Source organism: Eubalaena glacialis, chromosome 11 (genome assembly GCF_028564815.1).
Source record: "Eubalaena glacialis isolate mEubGla1 chromosome 11, mEubGla1.1.hap2.+ XY, whole genome shotgun sequence".
Classification (NCBI taxonomy): domain Eukaryota; kingdom Metazoa; phylum Chordata; class Mammalia; order Artiodactyla; family Balaenidae; genus Eubalaena; species Eubalaena glacialis.
In genome coordinates, this window is record NC_083726.1 from 5363889 (window position 1) to 5390996 (window position 27108).

The window sequence follows — 27108 nt, forward strand, 5'->3', positions numbered from 1 at the left end:
TTTCCTCTCCTGCAGGTTGCCCACTTATTTTACTGTGCCCCCAAGACAGGTGATAATTGAAGCCATTTCCATCAACCACATTTCTTTCCCAAACTTCAGCTGCTAGGTGTTCCTCTTGACTGTGTATCTCTCTCCCTGTACTATTTACTTACCACATTTTTAATTGATCTTAAATCAAGCCATTTTTTTTTGTTAGAAAACTCAGACTTGCTCTAAGCAATCATATCTTTACATATTTCCAGGGAACCCTCCTACGCTATTGGTGGGAATGTAAATTGGTGCAGCCACTATGGAGAACAGTATAGAGGTTCCTTAAAAAACTAAAAATAGACCTACCATACGATCCAGCAATCCGACTCCTGGGCATATACCTGGAAAAGACTAAAACTCTAATTCAAAAAATACATGCACCCCAATGTTCATGGCAGCACTAATTACAACAGCCAAGACACGGAAGCCACCTAAGTGTCCATCGTCAGATGAATGGATAAAGAAGATGTGGTATATGTATACAATGGAATACTACTCAGCCATAAAAAAAGAACGAAATAATGCCATTTGCAGCAACATGGATGGACCTAGAGATTATCATACTAAGTGAAGTAAGTCAGAAAGAGAAAGACAAATACCATATGATCTCACTTATATGTGGAATCTAAAATATAATACAAATGAACTTATGAATCAGAAACAGACTCACAGATATAGGAAACAAACTTATGGTTACCAAAAGGGAAAGGGATGGGGAGGGGTGAGTTTGGAGTTTGGGATTAGCAGATACACACTACTATATATAAAATAAACAATAAGGTCCTACTGTAGAGCACAGGGAACTATATCCAATATCCTGTGATAAACCATAATGGAAAAGAATATGAAAAAGAATATATATGTATAACTGAATCACTTTGCTGTACACCAGAAATTAACACAACATTGTAAATCAACTATACTTCAATTTTAAAAAAAGTTACATTTTTCCTAATACACATAAAACAAATCCATAAACATATCCAAGAGTGGCTGGGGCCACCTCAGCAGCACTGGTAGTTAAATTCTGAGAAATTTTCAGAGCCCGTAGTTAAACCACTATAAAAATTCAATGATATAAACTTCCAATTATATAAATTATATTAAACACAAAGGTAATAGATACTTGAAACTCTTCACTTCCTAATTGCATTGCTACATCGGCTACTTTCTGTGCTCTTGAGTTTTTAGCTCTGTTGTATCTGTGTGATGCAAACGTGCATGATGGTGGCTACCACCCATCTCTCCCCAACTCTGCAGTCAGCTACATCATATTGGCAGTATTTACACCATGGAAATGGGCAGCAAATGCTACAAATCAGGGCTCCCCATCCCCCCGCCGGAGAACAGGTCATTAAATGTTTACCAGTTCATCGCTATACATAATGGCTCAGATGCTGGCACCTCCAATGATCTGCCTGCCCCAGTGGTCTGTGCCCCTCACTGTGGAGAAGCAAACATGTTCTTAGGTGCTTGTGAAAGCAGGGTCCCGGCGTTCCCTGGGACACCCGTAGGCAGGCATCCTGGGCAGCAGTAGCTGGGACAAGAAGCAAGGTGATTCTGGAGGGAGATTCATCCACCCTTTCCAGATCCTGGTTCTTCTGGGCACAGAGAAAGCAGTGGCGGTGAGAAGGCAGAGAGCCTGGTCAGCCCTCCCTGTCACACATCTGGGTCTCAGACCCCGAGGAAACATCTCGGACGTCCCTTTGCAAACTCTCCGGCTCCATCCTGCTCTTCCTTCCCTGAAACAGTCTGCATTGCTGTGCGGGTGCAGCCTGGGCACACTTAACTCCCTCATTTATCCAACCAGTACTTTATCCAAGGTCGGCACTAGGTCACGGCTGTGCTAAGTGCTGGGGGTAGAAAGATGAGACAGGATCAGCCCTGCCCGCAAGGAACGCTGGCCGGTGATGGGCAGGAAATCGATCCTGACCCTTCACTTGCTTTGCCTGGAAAATCAAGGTATTCAGCCACAGGGCGAATATACCTCAGGGAAGGTTTTGGGAAAATCACTGAAAATGCACTTCCAGAATGAACTAGACCCACTGTCTCTGGGCCCAGGATGTCGCTCAGCCAGGGCAAGGGTGGGGAGGTGGTGAGTGAGGGCCTTGGGTCCAGCCAACCAGATCCACAGGCCCTGTGACCTTGGGCCAGTCACTCGCTCCTCCCAAGCCTGTTTGCTTGTCTGTGAAAATGGGGGCATCAGGAGGACGGAGACGGTGCCCACTAGGAGCCTGGCACAGAGCAGGAGATCAGCCCCGTGGCGCCCCTATTCCCAGGGGCACACTGCCAGGCAGCCACTCAAACCCTGGGAGGGCCTCCTGCAATCCTGCCCTCGCACCTGGCCACCCAGCCTGGAGGAGACCCGCAAGGCCCACCCAGCTCCCGAGTTTGGAATCAATTAAAATTCCCTAACCCAGTAACTGCGGTAGCTACTGTGTAAACAAAGATGCCAGCTCGCCTGAGCAATTAACAAAGAGATGTTTCCATGAAGGCCTGGGCGACTCTGGGGGATGGTTACCCGCAAGAAGGGAGGATGCTCCTTTATGTCAATTTGACAGGAATTCCATAGAATCGCCCTCTGGGCTGCGGCAGGTGTAACCAGAGAAAGCGGGGTCGCCAGGGAGGGAAATCGTGGTTGGGCTAATGACTGTTACGTTCCCCCAGACCCTGTAGTTCAGGGGCTCTTCCCAGGCCCAGCTCCCAGACCAGAGCCAGAGGGCAGGGGAAGAAGGAATTTATCTCCATTGGTGTGGGTCAGGCGGGACCACGGAAGCTTTCCTTCTTTATCCTGCTCCCCCATCCCCGCCATTAACACTCTGGCTTTAGCTGCTGAAAGATTTGCTTCCAAGAATAGATGCTCGTTGGTGCAGCAAATGTCTCCCAATGTGAGCATTCCAGCCCCGTCGGAACGACGGAAACCTGCACTTGCCTGTGGGCCAAAAGGGCACCCCCTCCCCTGCTCCTCATCAGCGCCTTCCAGGGTGGTCTTCCGGTTGTTTCTAAGGCACCCAGAGGGTGCTGGGGAGTGCCCGTTGCCAGATCGCTTTGGCCGCGAGCTCTGGGAGTGGTTCCATCCTGCCCTGAGTTCTGGGAGCATGGCTTTGGGAATCTCTGGGTGCTGCATCCCGGGAGTCCCCTGGGCTGGGCTGGCACCAGGTTCTGGGCTGCCCTGCTGTGCATCCTTGGGCAAGTTGCTTTACCTCTCTGAACTGCAGCGTAGACATTGGTGGGGGAGCAAATAATCCCCACCTGGCAGGGGGGTGGATAGTGAAGACAGAATCTGAGAGGGTGTGCAGAGGACCTAATCCAGCATCCCACGCATAGGAAAGACCCCCAAGGTACCCCCTTTCCTCGTCTCTGCTCACTTTGTGGGTGGGAAAAGAGCTCCCCGCCAAATGCCCCCTGCTCAGTTGGAGTTTGCCGAGGGTTTATGTCGCAGCTCATCCGAACAGACGAGACACGGGGATGTGGTGCTGGCTTGTCCTGTTGTGGCCTGGTCACCCTGGGGTCTTCACATCCCAGAGCCCACTCCCTGGTGAGGCCGGCTAGAGTTGTCTGAAATTCGGTAGGCTGGAGACAGCCATCCCCGGCCCTGGTGGTCTCAGAGCCAGGGAGACACGGCTGCAGAGGCGCCCTGGGGCCCCCATCTGTCTTCAGGTTTGCCGTCTGTGTCCAGCCCTCCTTCCTGACCGCTGCCCCCAGGCCGACAGACCCCGCAGACACGTCCTGGGGAGCTGGTAGAATGCCAGAGCCTTCTATGGATCCAGGCCCCTCGGCTGTCACTTGGCTCCCAGCACCCCTGCAAATGGGCCCCCTTCTCCCATCCAGCACCTCTGAGTGACCCTCCTCCGAGCCTTTGACGCCCCTTTCTGGACCTTCCCTGCCCCCAAGTGTGGACACACCAGTCGCTACAATAGCACCCCAGTTGCTGTGTCCCTGTGACCCTGACCGGCACCATCACTTACACGACTCCAGGGCTCACGTCTCTCACCTCCAGATGTGCCCCCATGGCTGTGTGCATTTGATGGAGCCTTGCCCGCTTCATGAAAAGCCACTGATGTTGCGACTCGCAGCTGGCGGCCTCGTGGCGGGAGGGAGCGTGTCTGTGAGTTTAAGGAAAACATGGGGCGGGTGGAGGGCTTTCAGCATCAGGCGACTTGGTCTGATGGGAGTTTGGTGGGAGCTCCCCGACCCGTGGCCCAGGCAGGGCTTATAGTAGGAGGCGGGAGTGGAGGCAGGGAGGCCGAGGGTAGGCCGCCACTATGTCCCAGGGAATAGACCAGGATGGTAGAGGCTGGGGGGTGGTGATGGGGAGCAATGGACCGATTCTTCGGAAGTATCTTGGAGGTGGACGAGGCGGGACCTACGGAGGGAGTGGATGTGGGGAGGCGGGGGAGGGGGAGCGCCAAGGACCACTATGGGGTCTGACGTGGGTGACACGCGTGTGGCCACAGCCCAGGAAGGACACATGAGAGGAGAGGCGGGGCGGGGGCTGCGGGGGGAGGGGCGTGTAAAGGGGGAACATGCATCATGAGAGCTGCAGAGATGCAGGTGCCAGGAGGGCCAGGTGTGGGCCAGGTGGGCAGAGGGAGGCCCCAGGAGGGCTGGCGGACTCACGATGTGTTGCCCTTGAGAGATGGCCTCCTCCCTGGCTGTGAGGCCTGCCTGGAAAGGCCAGGACTAGGGGTGTGTGTGTGTACAATGTGGGTAGGAGGGCGCAGCCTGTGCGTGTGGCTTGTGTATGTAGTGTGGGTGTAGTGTACGTGTGTAGCATATAGTGCGTGTTGAGGGGTGTGTGTGCATGTGAAGCGCAGGTGTGTAGTTTGGGCATAGTGTGTGCGCACGTGTGTATCGTGTGTGTGTGGATGTGTGTGTGTGTGCACGTTCATATGCTTGGGTGTGTCCCTGGCCCGAGCCTCAGCCCCCTCCTGCCACCTCTGTCCTGACCCTAGGGCAGCAGGAAGGGCAGCGGGAAGGGCAGCGGGGAGGGGCCTGGGCACCTGAGGCAGCCAGGGGTGCAGTAAAATAGGAATGGGGCCAGGTCAGCGCCCAGACTGAGGGAGCATAGAGGCATGGATGGTGCCAGGGCCAGGGGACCAGGAGCCATGGATGGCCAAGGGCAAGGTGCAAACGCCCCAGAGCAAGGAGGCACATTAATCTCCCAGAGATTTTGGACCAAAGCCTGGGCCCTGGGCCAGGGCTGAGGACACAGAATGGATCAGACTCCGTCTCTGCCCATGAGATGCTCACCCAAGCCTGGCCTCACTGGGTTCTCTACCCCAGCTCCCCACGAGCTCCTACTCATCCCTCAAAACCTTGCTCAGGTCACTCGCCTCCCTCCATCCTCTGGAGGATTTCTCCCCCTGCTCTGCACTCCCATCACAGCCAGGACCACATGGTCTGTTGTCACATCTGTGCCCACTGCACTGAGCAAGGCCAAGGACGGTCTGAGTCCTACTGGGGATCCCAGGGCCCAGAGCAGAGCCTGGGCTGGGAGTCACGGCTGCTCGTTCAACCCCCTCTACCACTGGTTTGCTGTTTAACTTTGGGCAGTCTTGTGCCTCCCCAAGCTTTACTGTCCCCTCGTGTAAGTCGAGGGAAGGGACAGAATGCTTCTATGGTACCTTTCAACTTAAAACCTCTCTGACCTTCTACCTGGCTAATGGAGACGCCGATAGGGGACAAGAACGGATGTGGAAAGCACTTTGAAAAGTTCGTAGCAGGAAGCAAAGAGAGAGAGTCTTTCTTTCTGTAGAGCAGGAGGAGGGGGGAGTTATGGACAGAAGCTGCAGATGAAAAGGACAAAGTCTGGAGCACTTTATGGCATTTAATGTAGAATGCAGAGCGCCTGTGGAAGCAACAGCATCAAATATTTACCAAAGCAACATTAAAAATTAACCTTTAAGATGTAGAGGTTTAAAGACCCAGAGCTCCGTGAGAAATGCCACCAGGCAGAAGAGTAAAGGGTACGGGCAGGAAGGGTACATGCTGGGCTTGAACAATGATGCCCCCAGAGCCAGGCACAGCTCCCCACGGACCCCTCCTCTATTTCCCGCCACCCGCCAGAGCAGCCTTCAGCCCTGCATCTGCAGAGGCACCTGGGCAGCACTCCTCAGCCACAAGCCTTTCTGAGGCTCCTGTGGCCTGCAGGATAAGGACAGGCCCTTGGCTCGGCATTCATGGCCCTCTGTATTTCGCTCCTGCCTCTCTGGGCAGCTGAGACCTTTAGGATGGAAAAGAATGAGCTGCCGTGGTTGGAGGAGATTGAGGTGGGATCGGGGAACATTCCAGGCCCCGGAGTGGCATGTGCAAAGGCACTGAGGCAGAGAGAGCCAGTGCATTCATGCACCAGAAGGAAAGTCGAGGTGCAGGAGTGTGGGGAGAAAAGGGGAGCACAGGAGGGGAGGGATGGGAGATGCAGGGGGTGTCTGATGTGCAGGGCCATGGTGAGGGGTGGGCTTCCTGATCCTGGGACCAGGGAAACCCTCCAGGAGAGGGACAGGTGCCTTTTTAAAAGCTCCCCCTGGCAGTGAGAGGGGAAGGGAGCTGGCCGTCCAGCAGAGGCTGGCACTGTCTTGCAGGCTGGGCTGTGGCAGGAGCAGAGGAGAGGAAGCAGACAGCCCACAGGACCAGCTGGTGGATTGGGTGTGGGTGAGGGGCTCCAAAGACCGTGTCCCGGACTCTGGCCTGAGCCGCTGGGGAGATGCTGGTGGGATTTTTCCAAGGTGGGGACCCAGGGGCAGGCGTGGCTTTGGGGATCAGCCTTGTGGAGCGTCTGCAGTCTGAGGTGCCTGTGAGCGTGGATGGGGTGATGTCGGTGCCGCACACAAGTCGGCGAGGAGCTCGGAGGAAAACCTGGGTTGAATCCCAGCTTGGATTTGGCCAAGGGGGCTGGCTTGTCACGGAATCATGTCGTGCGGGGGCCAGGAAGTCACCTGGGGAGAGGATGAAGTGTGTGGGAAGGGGCCAGGGGACGCCGGCAAAGGAGTCTGGAGAGGAGTAGCCCCCGAGGCAGACGGAACCCAGAGGCCTGAAGACGGGGTGATCCTGGGGCGGCGGGGTCAGCCTCAGATGCCAGGACCGAATGCCCTGCCCTCTGCCCGCTGCTCCCACGATGCCCCGTGTCCGTCCCGTGACACAGTCAGCGGCTCCTGCAAACACACGGAGACGACGACTCGTCTGACACCCAAAGGCATCGTCTCTCCTCCCCATCCGCCTGGCCTTTTACGCAGCTGGCTTCTCTCTTCTCACGTTAGATTCTTTAAAATGAAGCAGTGCCTTATGACCCCAAATCATTCTAATTTGTCCACAAACAAGACCTTTGTTTTGATGGTCTCTCGTTTTTCCTGGAGACCCGGTGACCCACAGCTGGGGTGCGAGGGGCACTTGGGAGAGCGCTGCCCGTCTCACCTGCACCACGGCCTCTCAGGACAGGTGTTTTCTGGCCATTTTACGGATGTGGAAACTAAGGTTCTGAGAGGTCGCTGGCACATTCGAAGTCAAACAGCCAGTGAGAAGCAACCTGATTCCACGGTCGGGTTCTTTACCCTCTGCTGGGAGCACCTCCACGGTGCCAGGTCTCAAGGGGGACCCAGTTAGCCCAGAGCCTCCCCAGCACACACACATACACACGCACCACACACAGAGACACTGTTCACATCACACACCCAGACGTCCCACACCGACACACACACACACCACACACACACACACACCACACACCTTTCCTTGCTCAGCCCCTCCTTCTGCACCTGGATCACTGCCCATCTTCATCCGTCTAGAGGACCAACAAGCTGTCTTGCTAAAGGCAAAATAAAAATTTCCTAGAGGGTCTCTGACGTCCCCTTTGTGAAATGCTTTCGCCGCCCGCTTCACAGGACATCCGTGCCCTGAGCGCTTTCTGCAAGCGAGGCGCTTTCACACGCTCCGCTTCCTGGGAACCTCACAAAGTCCCCACTTAGCAGAAGCGTAAACCAAAACTCCCGGAGGTAGGTGACTGACAGCGGGTGACGGCAGTGAGCGCGGACACACGCCAAGGGTCTGCTGGGACCCCAGGGGCCTGGGCCCTGCCTCGCTCCAGACAGCGCTCGCCTGAAGCAGGGGAGGACGGAAGGAAGCCCTGATCCAAAGAAGCCTGATTGCTCTGAGGGTCGTGGAGCCTGACCGTGTCTGCAGGACTAGAGTGAGGGACCCCGAGGCCGAGCTGGCAGCAGGGTAAGGAGAAGGCCAGAAGCGGGTTACGGGGTCAGGAGAGGAAGAGCCTCCTGCCGGGCAGCCTCCCTTCACAGCCCAGCTGCTTTCCTCACGAGGTAGTGAGCTCCCCGTCACTGGGGCATGCAAGGTGAGGCCAGAGGTTCCTTTCCTGAGGTTGGTCACTGTTTCCGAGTTGAAGTACATAAAGTGCCCATCTTGATGCTACAGCTTGGTGAATTTCAGTCTGAAATTGAAACATTCCAACACCCAGAAGGCTTCCTCGTGTCCCCTCAACACCACTCCTCTGACATCCAGCCCCTGAGTGGTTTTGCCCAACCGTGGGCTGTTCCTAGGCTGGAATTGGCTGGTGTGGGGCCTGGGGTCAGTGTCTCTCACGCAACATTTTATCTATGAGATGAATTCCTCCATGCTGTTGGGCGTATCAAGAGCCTGTTCTTTTTCACTGCTGTGTAGTACTCCGTCATATGGACGTAGCACACTCTGCTTATCCCTTTACCTGTTGAGGACATTTGGGTTGTTTCTACTTCGGAGACATTATCCATAAAGCTGCTCTGAACATTCACAGCCAAGTACTCTGGTGAACGGGTGAACACATTTCTCCTGGGTGTCGTACAAGTGTCCCGTGGCTGCTGCAACCAGTGACCACGAACTCAGTGGCTTAGAACGGCACAAATTATCCTCTTATAGTTCTGATGGGCAGAAGTTCAAAATGAGCCTTATGAACACCTAATATTCAGGTGCTGGCAGAGCTGGTTCCTTGGAGGTTCCGGGGAGAATCTGTTCCCTGGGCTTTGCCAGTTTCTGGAGGTGACCTGTGTTCCATGGCATGGGGGGCCCTTCCTGTGATGGCATCACATGGACCTCTGCTTCCACCCTCACATCTCTTTCTCTGACTCTGACCCTCCTGCCCCGCTCTTTTAAGGACCCTTGTGATGACCCCAGGCCAACCCGGTAACCAGTCTCCCCATCACAAGGCCCTCGACTCATTCGCACCAGCAGAATCCCTTTCACCACGTGAGGCCACATTCACAGCTTCTGGGGATTAGGATGGGGATCTCTTTGGGGGCCTGAGTTCTACTTACACAGGTGTATATGTAGCATCATGGGACAGGCATATATTCAACTTCAGCATGTACAGCTCCCCCAGTTTCCCAAAGCAGATGAACGATTTTGCGCTCCCCAGGTCGTGGGTGAGAGCTCCTCCTCCCCCACCTCCTCACCAGTCTTTTTCATCTTAGCCCTTTGTTTCAGGGGGCTTGTAGGGCAGCTCCCTGTAGTAGTTTTACGTTGCATTTTCTCCATGCTTGCGTTTCACTTTCTATCATCATTACACGAGCACACCTCCTCCATGCCGCCCCCCATGACTACACCTTTTGCCACTAAGAGGCCGCCTTCTGTGCTGGGGGACTCTGCTCTCCCCTCCATGGGAGTGCCCTCTTACCACCCTGGTGGTCCCGCACTGTTCGCCCCTTTGTGAGAAGTGGTCAAAGCATCTCCACCTCTCAGGTTGCTGTGAGGACGCAATAGAAATCGAGCTGGAGCTCTTATCAGTGCTGTGGGCACATTATCTGCAGCTCACCTGGCAATTAGTCATGTTGTGCCTCGTGACGCCTCTGCTTTTATCCTGAGCAGTTATTGTGACAGATTCTCAGCCTTCTGGAAGCGTTCATTGTTATTCAAATTGCCAGGTGCTCTGTCTTATCTCCCCAGTTAGGTTGCAGAAGCCAGCTGGAGACCCTCCTTATCCTGGCGGGCCGCATCCGGGTTCCAGCCCTGCACCCTCTCTCTCCAGGGCAGCGGTGCCTGCTGCTCAACTGGCCTCCCCACAGCCAGCCTATCCAGGCCACCACCCTTCACCTGAGGGGTGGCAGTGCAGCCCAGTGGCTGGTAGCGCAGGCTGGACTCCTGGCTCCACCACTAGCCAGATACATGACTCTGCGCAAGTCACACTACCTTCCCGAGCCTCGGTTTCCTCACCTGTAAACTGGGGACATAGGAGCCCCCCTTTCTAGGGCTGTTGGGAGAGTGAAGTGAGACTCGCATAGAAAGTGCTTGGACAGTGCCCAGCCCAGGAGAGATACCCCATCACAGCAGCCCTAACTCTGGCCTTTCTTGGGATTAGGAAGGATCTTCCATGTCTACATCCCAGAGCTCTGGGATCTCATGTAGTGCCTTCACTTGGCAGTTGAAGTGCTCGGTGGCTGCCTGTCTAGCCTCAGCCCACCAGGAAGATCCTGCGTCACCTGCTGTGACCCTCTGATTGGCCTTGGCTCAGGCTCCGCCCTCCTCCTGGTGTGCCTTCCCCCACTTCCTGACATGAGTTTTCCCTGGGTCCCCACCCCCATCCAAGCCACGCCCCCAGCCACTCAGCCCTGACACAGTGCGGATCTGTTGCTCTTGTTTTAGGGTCCCAGTGTGGCTCCCCTCCTAGCTCAGAGCACTCGAGGGCTGGGCCCACGCCGTCCAGGTCTGTGTCTCAGCACCCAGCCCAGGCCTGGCAGAAGATGCCACCAGCAGGGGCTTCCAGAAGGCATCATTCTGCTTTGGTCTCCGTTGCATGGGGAGCCGTTGTTTTTGAACCAGTTCCCCAATGATGGACATTTCTTTGATCCTAATCCTCCACTTTTACCCACATTACTGCAATAAATGAGCTTGTAAGAATTTTGCCCTTGTGAGCGTATTTGTAGGATAATGGTTAAGTGGAATTACTGGGTCAGAGGGCGTGCGCATCTATAACTTTGGTGCGCGCCAAGCTGTCTTCCAGGAGCGACCTGATGTCCCTCCCACCAGCACGAAGCAGAGGTTTCCCCCCCAAAACGGGCAAATACATGGTGCACTCAACCTTTTGGATCTCTGCAGACGTGATGAGTGGAGGAATGTAGAAGCTTCCTTTGGTCTGTGCTCTGGAATGCTTTCTCATTATGGCTTTCATTTGCATTTCTCTTATTTTAGACTTTGGATTTGCCATTGGACAGTTTCTCTCTTTCATTTTGGCAATTGCTTTGTTTAGATTCTCTTTTCCTGGATTCTCTGGGCAGTTTCTATTGTCTCGGAAATTCACCCATCTCATCAAAGTTTTCTGATTTCGTTGCACCGGGTTGAGTGGGTAGGTTCCCTCGTTCTTCTCTTGTTATTTGTCTGTTCCCCCCATCTTTCCTGAGCGCCTGCTCTGTGCCAGGTGTCGTTATTGGTCCTGGGGGTAGAGTAGTGGGCCAGAACCAAGAAAAGCCCCATTTATATGGAGACTATAGACAATTTAAAATACGTGTGGAATTCCCTGGCGGTCCAGTGGTTAAGACTCTGCGCTTCCACTGCAGGGGACGTGGGTTCCATCCCTGGTCAGGGAACTAAGATCCCACATGCAGGGCAGCACGGCCAAATAAAAAATAAAATAAAATACGTACATAAAATATGTAGACTGTTAGATGGTGATAAGTGCTAGCGAGAAAAACACTATGAGAGCAGGGAGGGAGTTGATGATGGAGTCCAACTTTCAATAAGGTGGTCAGAGAAGGTCTCAGTAATAGGTGACTTGAAGGACGTAAAGGAATAGCCACGTGTTTAGCTGGGAGAGGAGAGGGAAGCATGCTGGTACAGGTGCTGTCTTGGTCTAAGTTCTTTGAAACACAACCAATAGGATAGATATCGATACAAATATAGATATAGTATAGACATAGATGTAGATATCTATATATAAATCTAGATTGTAGATAGATATCTATGTATAAATATATGTCTATATATAATACAGATAAAATATGTAAAATCTACATAGAGATAGCTATATATAGAGAGACTTACTCTAAGGAATTGGCTCGTGCAGATTTGGAGGCTGAGAAGTCCCAAGACCTGTAGTTGGCAAGCTGGAGATCTAGCAGGGCTGATGGCCCAATACCACTCCAAGTCTGAAGGCCTGAGAACCAAGAGAGCCAATGGTGTAAATTCCAGTCCAAATCCAAGTCTGAAGGCAGGAAAAGACTGATGACCCAACTCAAAGACAGGAAGGCAGAGAGGGAATTCTCCCTTCCTCTGCCTGTTTCTTCTATCCAGGCTCTCAGTGGATTGGAGGAGGCTTACCTGCATTGGGGAGGTGACCCACTTGACTCAGTCTACAGATTCAAAGATGAATCTCATCCAGAAACACCCTCACAGACACACCCAAGACCACGTATGATCAAATATCTGGACACCACCCCTGTGGCCCAGTCAAGTTGACACGTAAAATGAGCCATCGCGGCTGGAGTGGAGTGAGCAAAAGAGAGAAGATAAGGGATGTGACCAGAGAGGATGGAGAGGAAGGTCTTTGGCTTCTACTCTGAGTGAGACGGGAGCCAGTGAGGGTTTTGAGCAGAGGAGGGACGTGATGTGACGTGGATTTTCACAGGATCCCTCTGGCTGCTGTATGGAGAATAGACAGAAGAGCTTGACAAGCGAGGAGGCCATGGTAGAAGCAATGGAGGTGGCAGAAGGGCAAGGTTGATGGATACATCTGAAGGATTTACTAGTGGACTGGATTTGGGGGTGAGAGAAAGAGAAGGGCCAAAGATGCTCTGGGACTCTGATGGAGTTGTATTTACTGAAGTCAGGAAAATTGTGGGAAAAGCTGATTTGGAGCAGAGGATCAGGATTTTAGTTTTGAGCATATTAAGTTAGATGTCTATTAAATATCCAGTTGGTGATGTCAAGTAGACAGTTTGAAGCTATGGTGTGAGCTTGAGGCTGAAAGAGACATTAATGTATGTAGAGTAGTTAATTCCTTGGGAGGAGATGATTTCCTCAGGAGTGAGTAGAGGTGGAAAGGAGAAGAGGAGACCAGGAAGATGGGGAGGGACCCATGGAGGAGCCTGAGAAGAAGCAGCAAGAAAATTAGGAGGAGAACCAAGAGAGGGGCCTGGAGTGTCCTGGAAGCAGGAGAAGTGGTCACCTGTGTCAGTGCTGCCAAGAGGACAAGTAAAAGGAGGACCGAGAATTGACCACTGGATTTAGCAACATGGAGGTCTTTGGTGGCCTTAACAAGGGTAAACTCTGCAGAATAGTTGGGTCAAAAGTCTATCTAGAGGGGTTAAGAGATAGTGGAGAAGCGGAATTGGAAAGGAAAAGTACAGGTAACTTTTAAGTGGTCACTTTCTCCTTCTGCTTTATTAGAGTCACCAACAGTTAATGTGTCCTGTTTTTCAAAAAGAATAAGATATTGGATTTATTTATTCATTTCTTCCTTTTATGTTTTTAACTTCATTTCAGTTTTAATTTATCAAGTGCTTTCCTATGCATTCCTTCGGTATTTTGTCTTTTTTTCTAATTTTTGAGCTGGATAGCTAATTCATGTTTTCTTATTTATTAATATCAATATTTAAAGCTATAAATTTTCCTCTGAGCATTGCCTTGACTGCATCTCACAAGTTCTGAAATGTAATCTTTTTATTTTCATTATTGTCTAGATATCCTGCAACTTTGATTTTTTGCTCTATCTTTGACACGGGTTATTTTAAAGCATTTTTAAACTTCTTGGGTTTTGTTTTGTGGTTTTGTTATTAACATTTTCAAATTCTAGTGTATTGTGATCAGAGAATGTTGTCTTACATCTACTTTTTGGAATTTACTTTCTTTGTGGCCTGATAATTGCTTTTTGTGTGTGCATTTTCAAGAGCATTTGAACAGAAGGAAGATTCTGTTTAATACACACACATAGGGCTTCCCTGGTGGCGCAGTGGTTAAGAATCCGCCTGCCAATGCAGGGGACACAGGTTCAAGCCCTGGTCCGGGAAGATCCCATATGCCGCAGAGCAACTAAGCCCGTACGCCACAACTACTGAGCCTGCACTCTAGAGCCCACAAGCCACAACTACTGAGCCCGCGTGCCACAACTACTGAAGCCCACGTGCCTAGAGCCCGTGCTCCGCAACAAAGAGAAGCCACCGCAATGAGAAGCCCACGCACCGCAACAAAGAGTAGCCCCTGCTTGCCACAACTAGAGAAAGCACATGCGCAGCAATGAAGACCCAACGCAGCCATAAATAAATAAATAAATAAATAAATTTTTAAAAATACACACACATACTATGTTATTAATTAGGTTATTTGGCTCTCTACACCTTATTTATGTTTTTGTTAACTTAATCTGTGAGGGACTGAGAGAGGTGAATTAAAATGCACCAATATTAACATACTCTGTCTTTTTCTTCCTACATTTTCAGATTTCTTGCTCTATGAATGTTGAGGCTATGTTATTTGGTGCAAAGACACTTATTACTTTAAGTCCTCATGGTGACTCTCATCCTGGATCCCCACGCAATGCCTTCTTTTTCTCATTCTCTATTTCTTGCCCTGACTTCAGCTTTGTCTAACATTCAGATCAAGACCCCTGGTTTCTCTTGGTTTGCACTTGTTTTGTTTCTGCCCATTCTTTCTTGTGTAATTGTGGCAAAACACATACCAAAATTTACCATTTTAACCACTGTACCGTTCAGTGGCATTAAGTACATTCACACTGTTGTACAACCATCACTACCGTCCATCTCCAAAACTTTTTCATCATCTACTCACCCTATTACATGAAACCATTCTGAATTATTCTACCTTCAGTGGATTTTGCTTGTAATCCAGTCTGAGTCTTTTTTTTTTTTTTCAGCAAGTGTGTATGGCTCATTAACATTTACTAATATGGCAGCTACATTTAGTCTTAGTTCTGTCAACATAGTTTATGACATGCTTTCTGCTTTTATAGCTTTTGTGGGGGTTGTTAATTTTCACCATATGGTCTCTGTTTTCTTTGTTTTATTTTTTGTGTATATATCTTCTGACAATTTGGAAAGCTGTGTTTTTCATCCCATAGTTATCTTCATAATTATACTGTCATATGATACCCTTAATCCTCTATTTCTTTAGACAATGTTTATTTTCTCCCTACTATGAATGATGCCCAAGTTAGAACATATCTACTCTCCCTCCCCTTCTCTCACTTCCATCAAATGATTTTAGTTGATTATATTATAATAGTTTTTCCATTTACCTTTGTACCTCTAATGTTATTTCCATCTCTAACTGATTTTTTGGACTCCCAACTGTAAGCAAATAAGACATAGTTTACATATATTACCTCCCTCTTTCTGACCTCCACCCTCCCTACTATAGTTTACATTGGTTCTCTGTTTTCTTTTTTTGTTCTTTTCTATAACAGTCACAATACATTAGTTTCAGACATAGTCCTACAGTTAAATAGATTCTCATTGCTAGTGCTCTTGCCAGAGTTGCTCTATTTACCCTTCGTTATCCTAAGGTATAGGATATTATCCTTTATTATCCTCTATGTATCCTCTGTTAATTTATGCAAGAAGGGCTCATGAGAGCTATAATTCAAAAATGTGTTTTAAAAGTTTTTCTGTTGACTTTATACTTAAAATCGGGTTCATCTGGGCTTTAAATTCTTGCTTCATTCATTCATTCAACAAAGACTTACTATGTGTACCAGTTACTGCTCCAGACCCTGGCAATACAAAAATGAACACAACACACAAATACCTTGACCCTCATGTAGCTTATTTTCTAGTTGGGAGAGACAAACAATAAGCTAGACTAGTAAGTAAAATATTTGGTGTACTGGATGGAGAATGATTAAGCAGGTGATGGGGGACCACGGAATCTGTCACCCAGAGCCCAGTGATGCAGAATGGGGTGTTGACTCTGCCATTTGGGGTATCAAGCCCTCTGGAAAGATGGACTTTGTTGGCTTAGCCCCTCCATTAACTTCCCCCCTTGCCCCTGGAACACACTGGAGTTTGGTGGAAGATGGTTTATCTGTTAGTAGCTGTAATCAGATACAAGTTGCAGAAACCCAGCTACAATGGTGTGGAGGTGGACAATCTGGGGCTGCCACCAGAACCAGGTTTCTCCCTGCTTCCCACTCCAGCCACATTAGTGAAGGTCCTTTGTTCTCATGCTCTCCCTCTGGATCCATGTCCCCTTCCCAGTAGACTTCCACTTGCATAGCATTGGCCAGAGTGGGTATGTGACCACTCCTGTCTGCAAGGGAGTATGGGAAGGTAAATATTTGTGACTGAGTAATTGCCCCTATAAATGGCTATAGGACAAGGGATTCACTGTGTCTGCCAGAGATGGAGTTTGTATTTCTGTTCCTCATTATCCTCATTTGGAGGTGATCTCAAGAGGAGAAAGAACAAAGGCAACTGAACTCTGCCAATCAAAGCTGTAAGTGCCCCGTGGGCTGGTGTTTACACTCCTGACCTTATCCCAGTGATCTCGTGACCTGACCATGTGCCAGGAGTGTCCTGGTTTCCTCTCCATGGCTTCGTATGATATGGTCCTATCCAGTGGTGTGACACCAAGATTCACAATGGTTCTTTTTATTATTATGAGTGTTATCTGTATCTGTTCTTAATATTTTCTAGTTTGTTATAACAAGGGTGACCATCTGGTTTACCATCCAAAGTAGAATACTTTTGAGGCTGAAAAGGGAACAACATTAAAAATTATGTCAGAACCATAAGTATTAACTGGGGCTATCCTAAGCCAAGACATATAATCACCCTGGTAACCGCTGAGGTAAAAAAACACTGTTGGTTTTGTAAGTTGATCTGGTTTTGTCTTACAGATTGAAAACTGTATCTTTGTATCTGCACTCGCTGTTCTAATAATTAGCCTGTTGGTTCTCTTGGGTTTTCTATGTACGTGATCTGCCAATAACGGTAATTAGGCTTCTTCTAGTTCACTCCTGACACTCTATGCTCTTTTCTTGTCTTATTGCTTGGGCCAGGGGCACTAGTGCTGTATGAAACCACAGTGATAGCAGACCTGCTTGTCTTGCTTCCAGCCTTAAAGTCAAACAGGTCTCAATATCTAGAAGACAAAAAAAAGGTCATGTGCTCAGAGAAAAACCTGGCTTCTCCTGGAACCGAGGCCAGAGAGAAATGTCCCCAGTGCATCCCCATGGAGGAGACACCATGTGATACTTTGTTCCCTTCTGCTTCCCTAGAAAACCCTTTTGCCGTGCCTCAGGATGGGGGAGGTGAGACCCAAGGCACCTGGCTCAGCCTCCGAGAAGTACCACTTCAAGACGCCAGGGAGACCCAAGACGGCCACGGCGGTGGCAGAGGAGAAAACGCTGCCTGTGCCCGAACCCTTCCTCGGACTTCTAACACTACGAGCAAACTCAGGGGTGGGGGCCGGGTGCAGGGAGGGGCTTCTGAGCCACCCGTCCGCAAGCAATAGTCCCATTTTGGGCCGGTGGCTTCTGAGAGGTGGCGCCATGGTGGACTCAGGATGACCGACACAGCTGCCCTGGCCGAGTGAAGCCGGGAGGATTCAGGCCATGTGTCGTACCCGTGCGTGGTTCCCTTGCCCCCTCCAGTAGTGGCCTGTGGGCCTATCTGTGTCAGAATATTGAATGTGAGTGTGTGTGTGTGCGTGTGTGTGTGTGTGTGATCAGGGGTATCCTTTTTGTTTGTTTGATTGGTTTTATTGGGGTCCCCCCAAGTTCTCTGATGGGCCTGAGTCACCTTGTGCTGGGGGTCTGGCCCAGCGTCCGGGCTCCAGCTTCTTGCTGCAGCTGTGAGCCAGATGGAGTTGGTAAGCACAGGGCACAGCCCCACTGTGTCTCAGGGGGTGCTGGGGATGCCAAATGCCTGTGGGGTTTCGTCCTTATGGAATTTGTTCCCATAATGACAGTGATAATGAGAGACGCGTCTCAGGCCATCCTCGGGGCAGGCACTAGATTATCTTCACGTACGCCCTCTCTCATCACCTGGGAGGTGGGTGGGATGAACTCCCTGCAGAAATGGCCCATGTCTCACAGCCAGGAGGAGACCAGTCCTCGGTTTGACCTCAGAGGTATAAGAACCCAAAGTCTAAGCTCCCCAGCCCAGGGTACCCCCAATACAGTCCCTGGAGCATCTCCTCAGTGGCTTCTCAGTGGATGGGCCATCACCCAAGCTCTCCACCGTCGCTGCCCCAGGACCCTGCTACACACGGCACATTCTGGTTAAGCACCTACTCTCTGCCAGTCCTCTGCTGGTCGGCGATCGGGAAGGGAGATGAGTCAGGCTGGCCTCGTCCCTGCCCTGGGGGAGCCGCATCTGGTGGGAGAGACAGACACACAGATCTTTGCTGGACAGAGTGATGAGCACTATGGAAATGCAGAGGGGAAAGTTCTAGAAGCCCTTCCCATTTAAGGAAGGACTTCCACAAAAACTTGGATGCCCGTAACATCTGTCGACGGAGCTCACCACCGCCACCACCCACCCCGCCAGCCCGGGGGGCACACACACGGAAGGACATGACCTAGGAAATGATCACATAAATCCCCAAGGGCCAAGGTGACAGTGTAGACACCCTCATTCCCCTGGTGTTAGTGAAGCCAAAATCTCCCCCCAGCGCCCAGCTGGGTGGGCCCGGCTCCTCTGCTCTCATACCCTCACTCAGCAGGACCCAGTGTCTTCCACAGACCCTCTGCCCATCAGACGTGGCAGTGAGCAGGCAGGCACCTGCTCGTGGTGCTGGTGTCCTAGCTGGGGGAGAGGACAGGGAAGAAATAAGCAGTGAATAAGGAAGGTAGCAATAGCAGTGAGCCCTAAGCCGAGAATTTGGTCAAAACAATGTTCGTGAGGGTCCTGTTGAGCTTGGGTGGTCTGGGAAGGGCTTTCAGAGCAGGCTAAGCCCAGCTCTGAATGATAAGCAAGAGCCAACCATGGACATTAAAGATAAGAGAGCATTCCAGGCAGAAGGAACAGCTAGTGCAAAGGCCCTGAGGCAGCAACTAGCTTGATGCTTTCAAGGAACCAAAAGAAATCCAGGTTGGCTGGGACACAGAGGAAGGGCGGAAAGAGAGGTGGGTGAGAGCCCAGATGCTGTGGTCCGCTGTGAGTCACCTTAGCCTGGAAAAACATAACACCCATCCTTTGATAAAGCAGAAAGAAGTTTCTAGGGTGTCAAGCATTTTCCATCCAGCCTGGCTTTTCATCCTCTCAAAGCCCATAAAGAATAGACTCTCCCCATTTCGTGGACCAGGATGCTGAGCCTCAGATGGGTCAGGTGGCTTGCCCAAGGTCACACAGGCAAGCTGAGGAAGACCTGGACCTGTGGCTTGAGTCCCGTCTTCTCCAGGGCCCAGGTGTACAGCTTTGGCAGAGGCAATGTCAGAGAACCTTTGCTTGGGGTCTTGATTAGGGATAGGCGTGGCTTCCTTTACCCTGGACGCTGAGACATGCCAGGACCTGCCCCTGGGCCTTGCAGAGCAGCAGTTGCCCTGGCGGCGTGCTCAGCAGCCATCCAGCCCAGCTGGATCAGCACACACCTGCATCCCATGTGCATCGCCTCGGGAATCAGAGAAACCTGAGCCTTGGGGAGAGGGGTGTGGGCACAGACCCAGATTCTGACGTCAGCTCTGCACTGAGACCGGTGTGACCTCAGGCAAGTCCTGCGCCTTCTCTGCCTTCACTAAAAGGAAGGGCTCAGACCAGGTGTTTTAGGGGGCTTGCATCTCTGGCTTCCTGCGGTTCTGGGTGCTGTTCATGCAGCTGTTCATACGGAGACGCTTCCTCTGCCGAGAAGGAGCTGGAGGCCTTGCCTCTCTGCCCCGAACACTAGAGCCAGAGGTCACTGTCACAGAGACCAGCAAGGGCTAGGGTTCCCCTGATCTGCATCCCTGGGCTTGAGAACTTGCAAGGCGCTGCTCCTGACCCCACCAGAGGTCTTTCCAGGTGCGACTGATGACCCCGTGGAGGTTTACTGTTGCAGCCGGGCTGGGGATCAGAACCCTCTGTTGCATGCAGGCGGCCCCTCATCGTGAAGCTCAGCAGACGTCACAGACTTAGCAAACTGACACAGGGCAGCCTGGGATGCAGGGGATGGAGTGCAGGGACCCACAGCACTCGCTGCCCCTTCCCCACTGGGTGATATTGGGCAAATCGCTTCACCTCTCTGAGCCTCACCTGTCAAGTGTGTGGGGTGTTGGCGTGGGACGGAGTGGCTGAGGGGAGAGGGCAGTGTGCGTGGGTGTGAATGCCCATCTGAAAGGCACACGTGTGAGGTTCATTCCCTCTCGATGTCAAGGGCTCCTCAAAGCCCCTGGGACATGGGCCATCCCGACAAAAACCTGCCCCATCCTACCATGGCAGGCAGACGTGCCAACGAGTACGGTGTCCCTGAGAATAAGATTCAGGGTAGTGACACGTTCAAGTAGAGATTTACAGAGTTAGTGTTTTTTAGTGACTCCCTAACCTGATTTTTCGAGCTGCCTAGTTTTACTTTTTACTGTGAGCTTCTGACTATAACCACATAATTTGTAAAAATAACAATAATAATACTGCGAAAAGAAAAACAAAAAGAAGAGAAAGAAGACGGCAATATATCCGCTGAGGAACTTGTCTTTGACTCCCTGTATTTGTAAGGACTTTTTCCCACTGGGAACTGTGTGTTATAACGAGCAGTTTTATGCTTTCCTTCTCATCTGTGTATAGCGTAATTGTGCGTTTTGGAATCTCTACGCAGAACCAATACCTGGTAGCACCCATGGGCCTCTCTGCCCCCACCTGAACCTCTGAGATCCCCCTGCACCTCAAGGAGCAGCCCGCTAGCGCAGAAGGGCCTGGGGCCGCCAGCTGCCAGCCCGACATCTGACGCTGACCGGGACCAATAGGAAACAGGCCTTAACTGAAAGCACACGCACGCACACACACACACGCACACATGCACACGTGATTCTGCAGGTAGATCCCGTCTCTCTGATAAGCCCGTCTCTGATGCTTTAGAGAAATAGCAGGTAGGCAGCTAGCATTCCTGGAGTGGTGGCATTTCCCCTCTTCATCCAAAAAACCCTTCAGGCAAATTCATCCCCAGGACTAGAAAGGAGGGCTTGGTGGCATCAGGGAAAACACAGCCAGGAATGGGGGCTAACAGGCTTCTTCTACCAAGAGATGCTTCTCAGCTCACCGTCAAATCAAAAGCTCCCTTTAGGCCATTCCCGTCACATCGAGCCTGGCACCGTCTCCCATGCACCCAGCAGACCCCCCAGACCCCTGTCCACACCAGGCCGGTGTCCCGGCCCTCTGCTGTCCCTCCAGACCACGGTCCCTGCCCAGGCCCCGTCTCCTGGCTCCTCTGACACCGCATTTACTGTGTCTACTAGAGGTCGTGCCGTAAAAGCAGATTAGTTTCCCAGAGTCACAGACTTTTTAAAAATTATTGATTTATTTTCATTTTTTCAGCTTGGCTGATTGGTCCCCACCAGTGGGAGGAGCCATGCCTTAGGTGGCCCTCAGAGGTGAATTTGCAGATTCCGCAGCGATCCAAGTTGACATGATGGCCCCGAGAGGAGTTGCTGGGGGCATTTCTTGTCCGTGTGGAGGGGCAGCCACGTCATTGCAGACACGTCTGGGTGGGCCCCCCTCTCTGCAGCAACCTTGGGGGTTTCTTATCTTACTGCTCACCTGGCGAGCATAGACAGTGTCTACCTGTCCCCACAGGCCATCTGAAAGGTCAGCGGGGCAGCCACCCACCCAGTGAGTGGGTGACACTCTGGTCACTGCCACCTGCAGCCCCAGAACTCACCACCAGGCTGGGGTGATGTCCTGTCCCCTCCAGAAAACAAACACGGCACACCCTCCGTCTGACCGATGCCACGCCAGGCTCCCCAGCCCCTCCTTACAGCACAAATGCAGCCCCAGATGGTGATTAAGTGAATGTATGCAGCTTTGGAGCCCGTGGCCTGAAAACTTGAATGTTGAGTTGAGCAGTCAGGTGAGATAGAAGATTCTAGAAATTCCATTTGTTCATGCATGCATTCATTCATCTATTCAACAAACATTTACCCAGTGCCCCTCCGGGAGCTGTTCCTGCTGTAGACAGAGATGTCAGGGAACATGCCGTGTCTGAGGGAGAGGCTGGGATCACCTGTGAAATGACTTGTTGTGCCTAATGGTTAGGAATGCTCAAATTCATAAGGAGAATAAGTGACCTTGGAGGTGGCATTGTCTCCCCCCCGCCCTGCCCCCAAGTTTTCAGTCCAAGATGCTGCCAGACAGTTGGTGCTAGATAGATGCTTGATGAGTGAGCAGCTTTGACTATTAGTTACACTCTACCTAAAACTCCTATCTTCACGTCAAAACCCTGACCTGTTTGCCCTTGATGGACTGAAATTCAGGGCTGCTGCAGTGCCCACCTCCAGGGGGCACCGTTTCTATAGACTGTGCTGTGAACAGTGACCCCAGGGATGGTGCAGTGAGGTGCCCTGTGAATTGCCCTAAACTGCTCTCCGAAATGTGCAGGATCCCATCAAAGTCAGCGAACCCCAGGAAGGGTCACCGTGCACATGATCAAAACTTACAGATTACACGGCCTCTGTGGGCATCCAGTGTGGCCACAACTGGAACCAAACTGGTGTCCCCAAGAGAATCTCTTCTTGGAAACTCACCTCAAGTTCTCACCTCGGTTCCTTCCTGTCTCTTCCCCAACTTCTAGGTTAAAGCTAGCGGGATACGTCACTGTCAAATAACCAAACAGTCAGGGTCTGGGTGATGGGCAAAAACTAAGTGGGGACAGCGAGAGTGGGGGGCTTTGTCACCCTGACAAGGTAGGACCCCCCCCCCCGAGGTCGGTGTGTCCTCCCCAGGATCAGCCGGACAAGGGCGCAGACACCATGGGACAGACTTGTCTCTCTCCTGTAAACCCCTACTTCACGTGAGCAGGCGTGGCGTCTCTCTGAGAGCTGATAACCGGGAAAACCAAAAACCAATAATATTCCTAATAATAATAATATAATGTAATAATAATAATAATAATGTGTTTTACACAGACCGCTGTTGCACTGCTTTTGTCTTTATATACAGTAGTTTTTATAAAGATGTCCTTAGGTTTTAATAAAGGAGTGTCACGTCAACTCTTCCTTGTATTAAAATTTGCTTTAATGTTTCAAAAATGTGCTCGGGGGAAGCTGCGCTCACATTTTTTGCCACTCTGTCGGGAGGGTGGGCGACCAGGGCCTGGGGTCTCAGCTAAGGAGCTGCTGGGGTGGTGTTAGGGGCAGCTGATCACATGGGTCCCTCCGGAAAGCCTCAGAGGGTCCAGCCCAAGGGCAGATGGAGAGGCCTGATGGACACCACCTCCCAGAGGGCAAGAGGCAGGTCGGAAAGGAGACAGAGCCTCCAAAGGGGCACTGGCGGGCGGCAGGAGGGGCTGCAAGCCGCGGGCCGTCAGCGACAATTGCTGGGGATGCAGCGCGGTCCCCTCGCACACCCCCCCAGCACCACCCCCTTCCCCTGCCCCTGAGGCTGGTGCAGCATGAGAGCAGCTCTGCGGGTCAGTGTGTCTCCAGGCCTGGCTCAGAAGACAGCCCCCAGTGGCTGAGTCCACCTCCAGCCGGTGGGTCCACGGCGGAGGAGCAGACCCCCTGCTCCAGCAGGGACAGACACACTTATCGGGCAAACAGGGGTTTTGCACCTCCAACAACTGTCGCCCAAGGGGGCCACGTTGGAGCCTCTCCGTCCAATCCTCAACCCCATTCCCAATTCGGCCAGAGCAGTGTCCCTCTGGGTCCAGCTCAGCTCAGAATTTCCATCTTAAGTGCTAGTCAAACTCTTTCCGCCACCCCAAGGGACTTGAGTCCCATGGGATGGCGCAGACTCTCAGCACACACCGTCCTCCTGCCCAACACCACCAGCCTCATGGCTGGGGCAGAGGAAAAGGACCAGGAAAAGGCCGGGGGGAGGGGCAGGATTGACATCACTGCTTTGCTGCGGGCACGTTCTTGGGGCACGTTGAGGCTTCTTTGGAGAGCCCCGTGGAGGTCTTCCATGCCCCTGTTTCCAGGCAAGGAGGACCGGGCCAGGACACAGCCACATGCACACACACACACACACACACACACACACAGTCACACACCTCTCTGCCTTGGCACTGGGCAGCAGACAGAATAACCTTCTGAGTGAAGATTGTGCTAGAAAGCTGCCTTCTCTCTCCCAGTTGTCCCTTACCCTGGGGCCGGGTCATTTTTGGCCCCAACTGCTTTCAGGGGTGACAACATGAGAAGGGCTCCAGATGCTTCAGGGTCTTGGGCACCCAGCCGAATGTCTCAGACTTGATTGTATGGGCAGTGGGGAGCCATGGGCAGGTTGGGGGCAAAGGAGAGACACCACTGGATCTATCCTGAGGAACAGCAGGATGTGAGCTTGGAAAGGATGCACTTCAGGGCAGGACTTCGTAAGCTGGTGGCCGTCAGCAACGGCGGATGAGCTGAGCATTGCTGGCTCCCACCCTGTTTGTGCAAGGACCTCCACAGCTTCCCTTTACATCCTTCCTCCCCTGCTCAGCTCCTGAGCCACGGGATACGGCCAACTGGAGCTTTCACAGGAAGAAGGCACAGCCCATGGTTCTTACTGGACTAGCAATAGTTCCCCCCGGAGAGAAAGGTCTGCAGAAAGCAGGGGCCACCTGCCTCCACACCGTGACCAGGCCAAGGGGTCCTGCCGGGATTACCGTCTTCACTCCACACAGGCAAGGGGGCGACCACAAACCGAAGCATCCAGGCTCCCATCTGAACTGGGTCATGTCTCAGGATAGCGTATATTAACGCATATATGTGGAACCATGTAGAAAAATGGTATACATGAACTTACTTGCAAAGCAGAAATAGAGACACAGACGTAGAGAACAAACGTATGGATACCAAGCGGGAAAGGGGGGCGTGGGGTGAATTGGGAGATTGGGATTGACATATTTACACTACTATATGTAAAATAGATAACTAATGAGACCACACTGTATAGCACAGGGAACTCTACTCAATGCTCTGTGGTGACCTAAATGGGAAAGAAATCCAAAAAAGAGGGGATATATGTATACTTATAGCTGATTCACTTTGCTGTACAGCAGAAACTAACACAACATTGTAAAGCAACTATACTCGTTTAAAAAAAAAAAAGATTCCATCCCCCGTTGCCTATGACACCATCCTCCTCAGTCCTGCATCCCGGATTTCCCCCTCCGCTGGGTCATTACCACCAGGGTTCGAATATGTCTTCGTTTCACCCGTCTGAAAGGCGCGCTCCAACATGCACCCCCAGTGATGGCAGATCAGGTCTTCAGACGACGACGCCCATCCCAGCCCCACGCTGAGAAAAGCTAGAAACCCTGGGCCACATGTATTTTTTAAAACTACCGGAGGGCATTAGAGAGCTGACAAGGTAGCGAAGAATTTTGAGTTCAAGGTCTGGGAGAAGACAGAAACTCAGAAAGATGAGGTCTGCACTGGGGGCTGCTTTTTCCCTGGGGACTTGCTGATTCTGAAAGAGGGAGATGAGACGATGAGCCTGGTTTTCCAGCTTAGCAGGCTAGGGGGAGGGGGTTGGAGTCCAGGACTACTTGAGGGAGTGATGCATAACCCCCACTTTGGATGGGGACCTCAAAGGCTGCACCCAGGAGTAAGGGTGGACCCCCCTTACACTCAGGTCCACTTCACCTGCGGGCCCAGAGACACCCAAATCCTGAAATTGGATTAAGCGGATCCCAGATTGCTAGCACTCCCATGTAACTGATAGCATCATACGCTGATCTTCCTCCAGAGAGGTTTCATCATCCTAGACTTCAAAATATTTCTACAAACAATTTATCAGATCTATTCTGTCTGTCACACCCTCAGAGGTAACCAGGCATACAATGCAGCAATGTGCATAAGAAACAGCAGTAATGGATCACAGGAGAGACCCACAGAAGTTCCAAAACAGCTTCACTTAATATGCTCAAAATGTAAAAAATTATTTCTAAAAACTGAAAACCGTAAAAATATAATACAGGAAAATTTTAAAGAACCAATTAGAAATTGTAAAAAATAAAAAGTATGATAACCAGACATAAGACCTCAATAAATGGGTTTAAAGGCAGATTAGATCGGAAACAAGGCAAGGATGTCTGCTCTCACCACTCTTATTCAGGATGGTGCTGGAAGTTCTAACCAGTGCAACGAAGGCAAGAAACGGAAATAAAAGGCATGAAGATGAGAAAGGAAGAATTAAAACTGTCCCTATTTGCAGATGATGTGATTGTCTACAAAAAAAAAAAGGCAAGGAAGCTACAAAAAAGACTTCTAGAACCAGTAAGTGAGTTCATCAGATCATAGGTGAGCACACAAAAATCAGTTGTATTTCTAGGTACTAGCGATGACCATATGAATGCTAAAATTATTACAATATCATTTACAATTTCTTTAAAAAATTAAAGTGTAAGTCTAAAAAAACACATATACGAGTTTTATACTAAAACTATAAAAAGCTGCTGAAATCAAAGAAGATCTAAATAAATGAGGAAGGGCTTCCCTGGTGGCACAGTGGTTAAGAATCTGCCTGCCAATGCAAGGGACACGGGTTCGAGCCATGGGCCGGGAAGATCTCACATGTCATGGAGCAACTAAGCCCATATGCCACAACTACTGAGCCCACGTGCCACAACTACTGAAGCCTGAGTGCCTAGAGCCCGTGCTCCGCAACAAGAGAAGCCACGAAAATGAGAAGCCTGCACACTGCAACGAAGAGTAGCCCCCACTCACCACAACTAGAGAAAACACGCACACAGCAACGAAGACTCAACACAGCCAAAAATAAAATTAATTAATTAATTAATTAATTAATTAAATGAGGAGATGTACCTTGTTCATGGATTGGAAGACTCAACATGGTAGAGATGTCAGTTCTTCCCAAATTGATATATAAGGTTAACATAGCCTCTATCAAAATCCCAGGAAGATTTTCTGAAGACATATACAAGATTATTTTAAAATTTATATGAAAAGACAAAGGACTAGAAAAGCTAAAACAGTTTTGAAAAACAAGAATAAAGTGGGAGGAGTCATTCTACCCAATT

At 50.9% G+C, this 27108-nt stretch overlaps 1 protein-coding gene across 1 annotated transcript in view; it reads left to right on the forward strand.

The window, feature by feature from the left end:
- The window catches only part of SHISAL1 (shisa like 1), an 81689-nt gene extending 58628 nt beyond the window's left edge, over positions 1–23061 (forward strand). The window contains exon 5 of the mRNA XM_061205216.1: positions 17237–23061. Within this exon, the coding sequence (XP_061061199.1) occupies position 17237 (1 nt within the window). The 3' untranslated portion in view covers positions 17238–23061. The remainder of the gene's footprint in view (positions 1–17236) is intronic.
- Positions 23062–27108: the final 4047 nt, after the last annotated feature.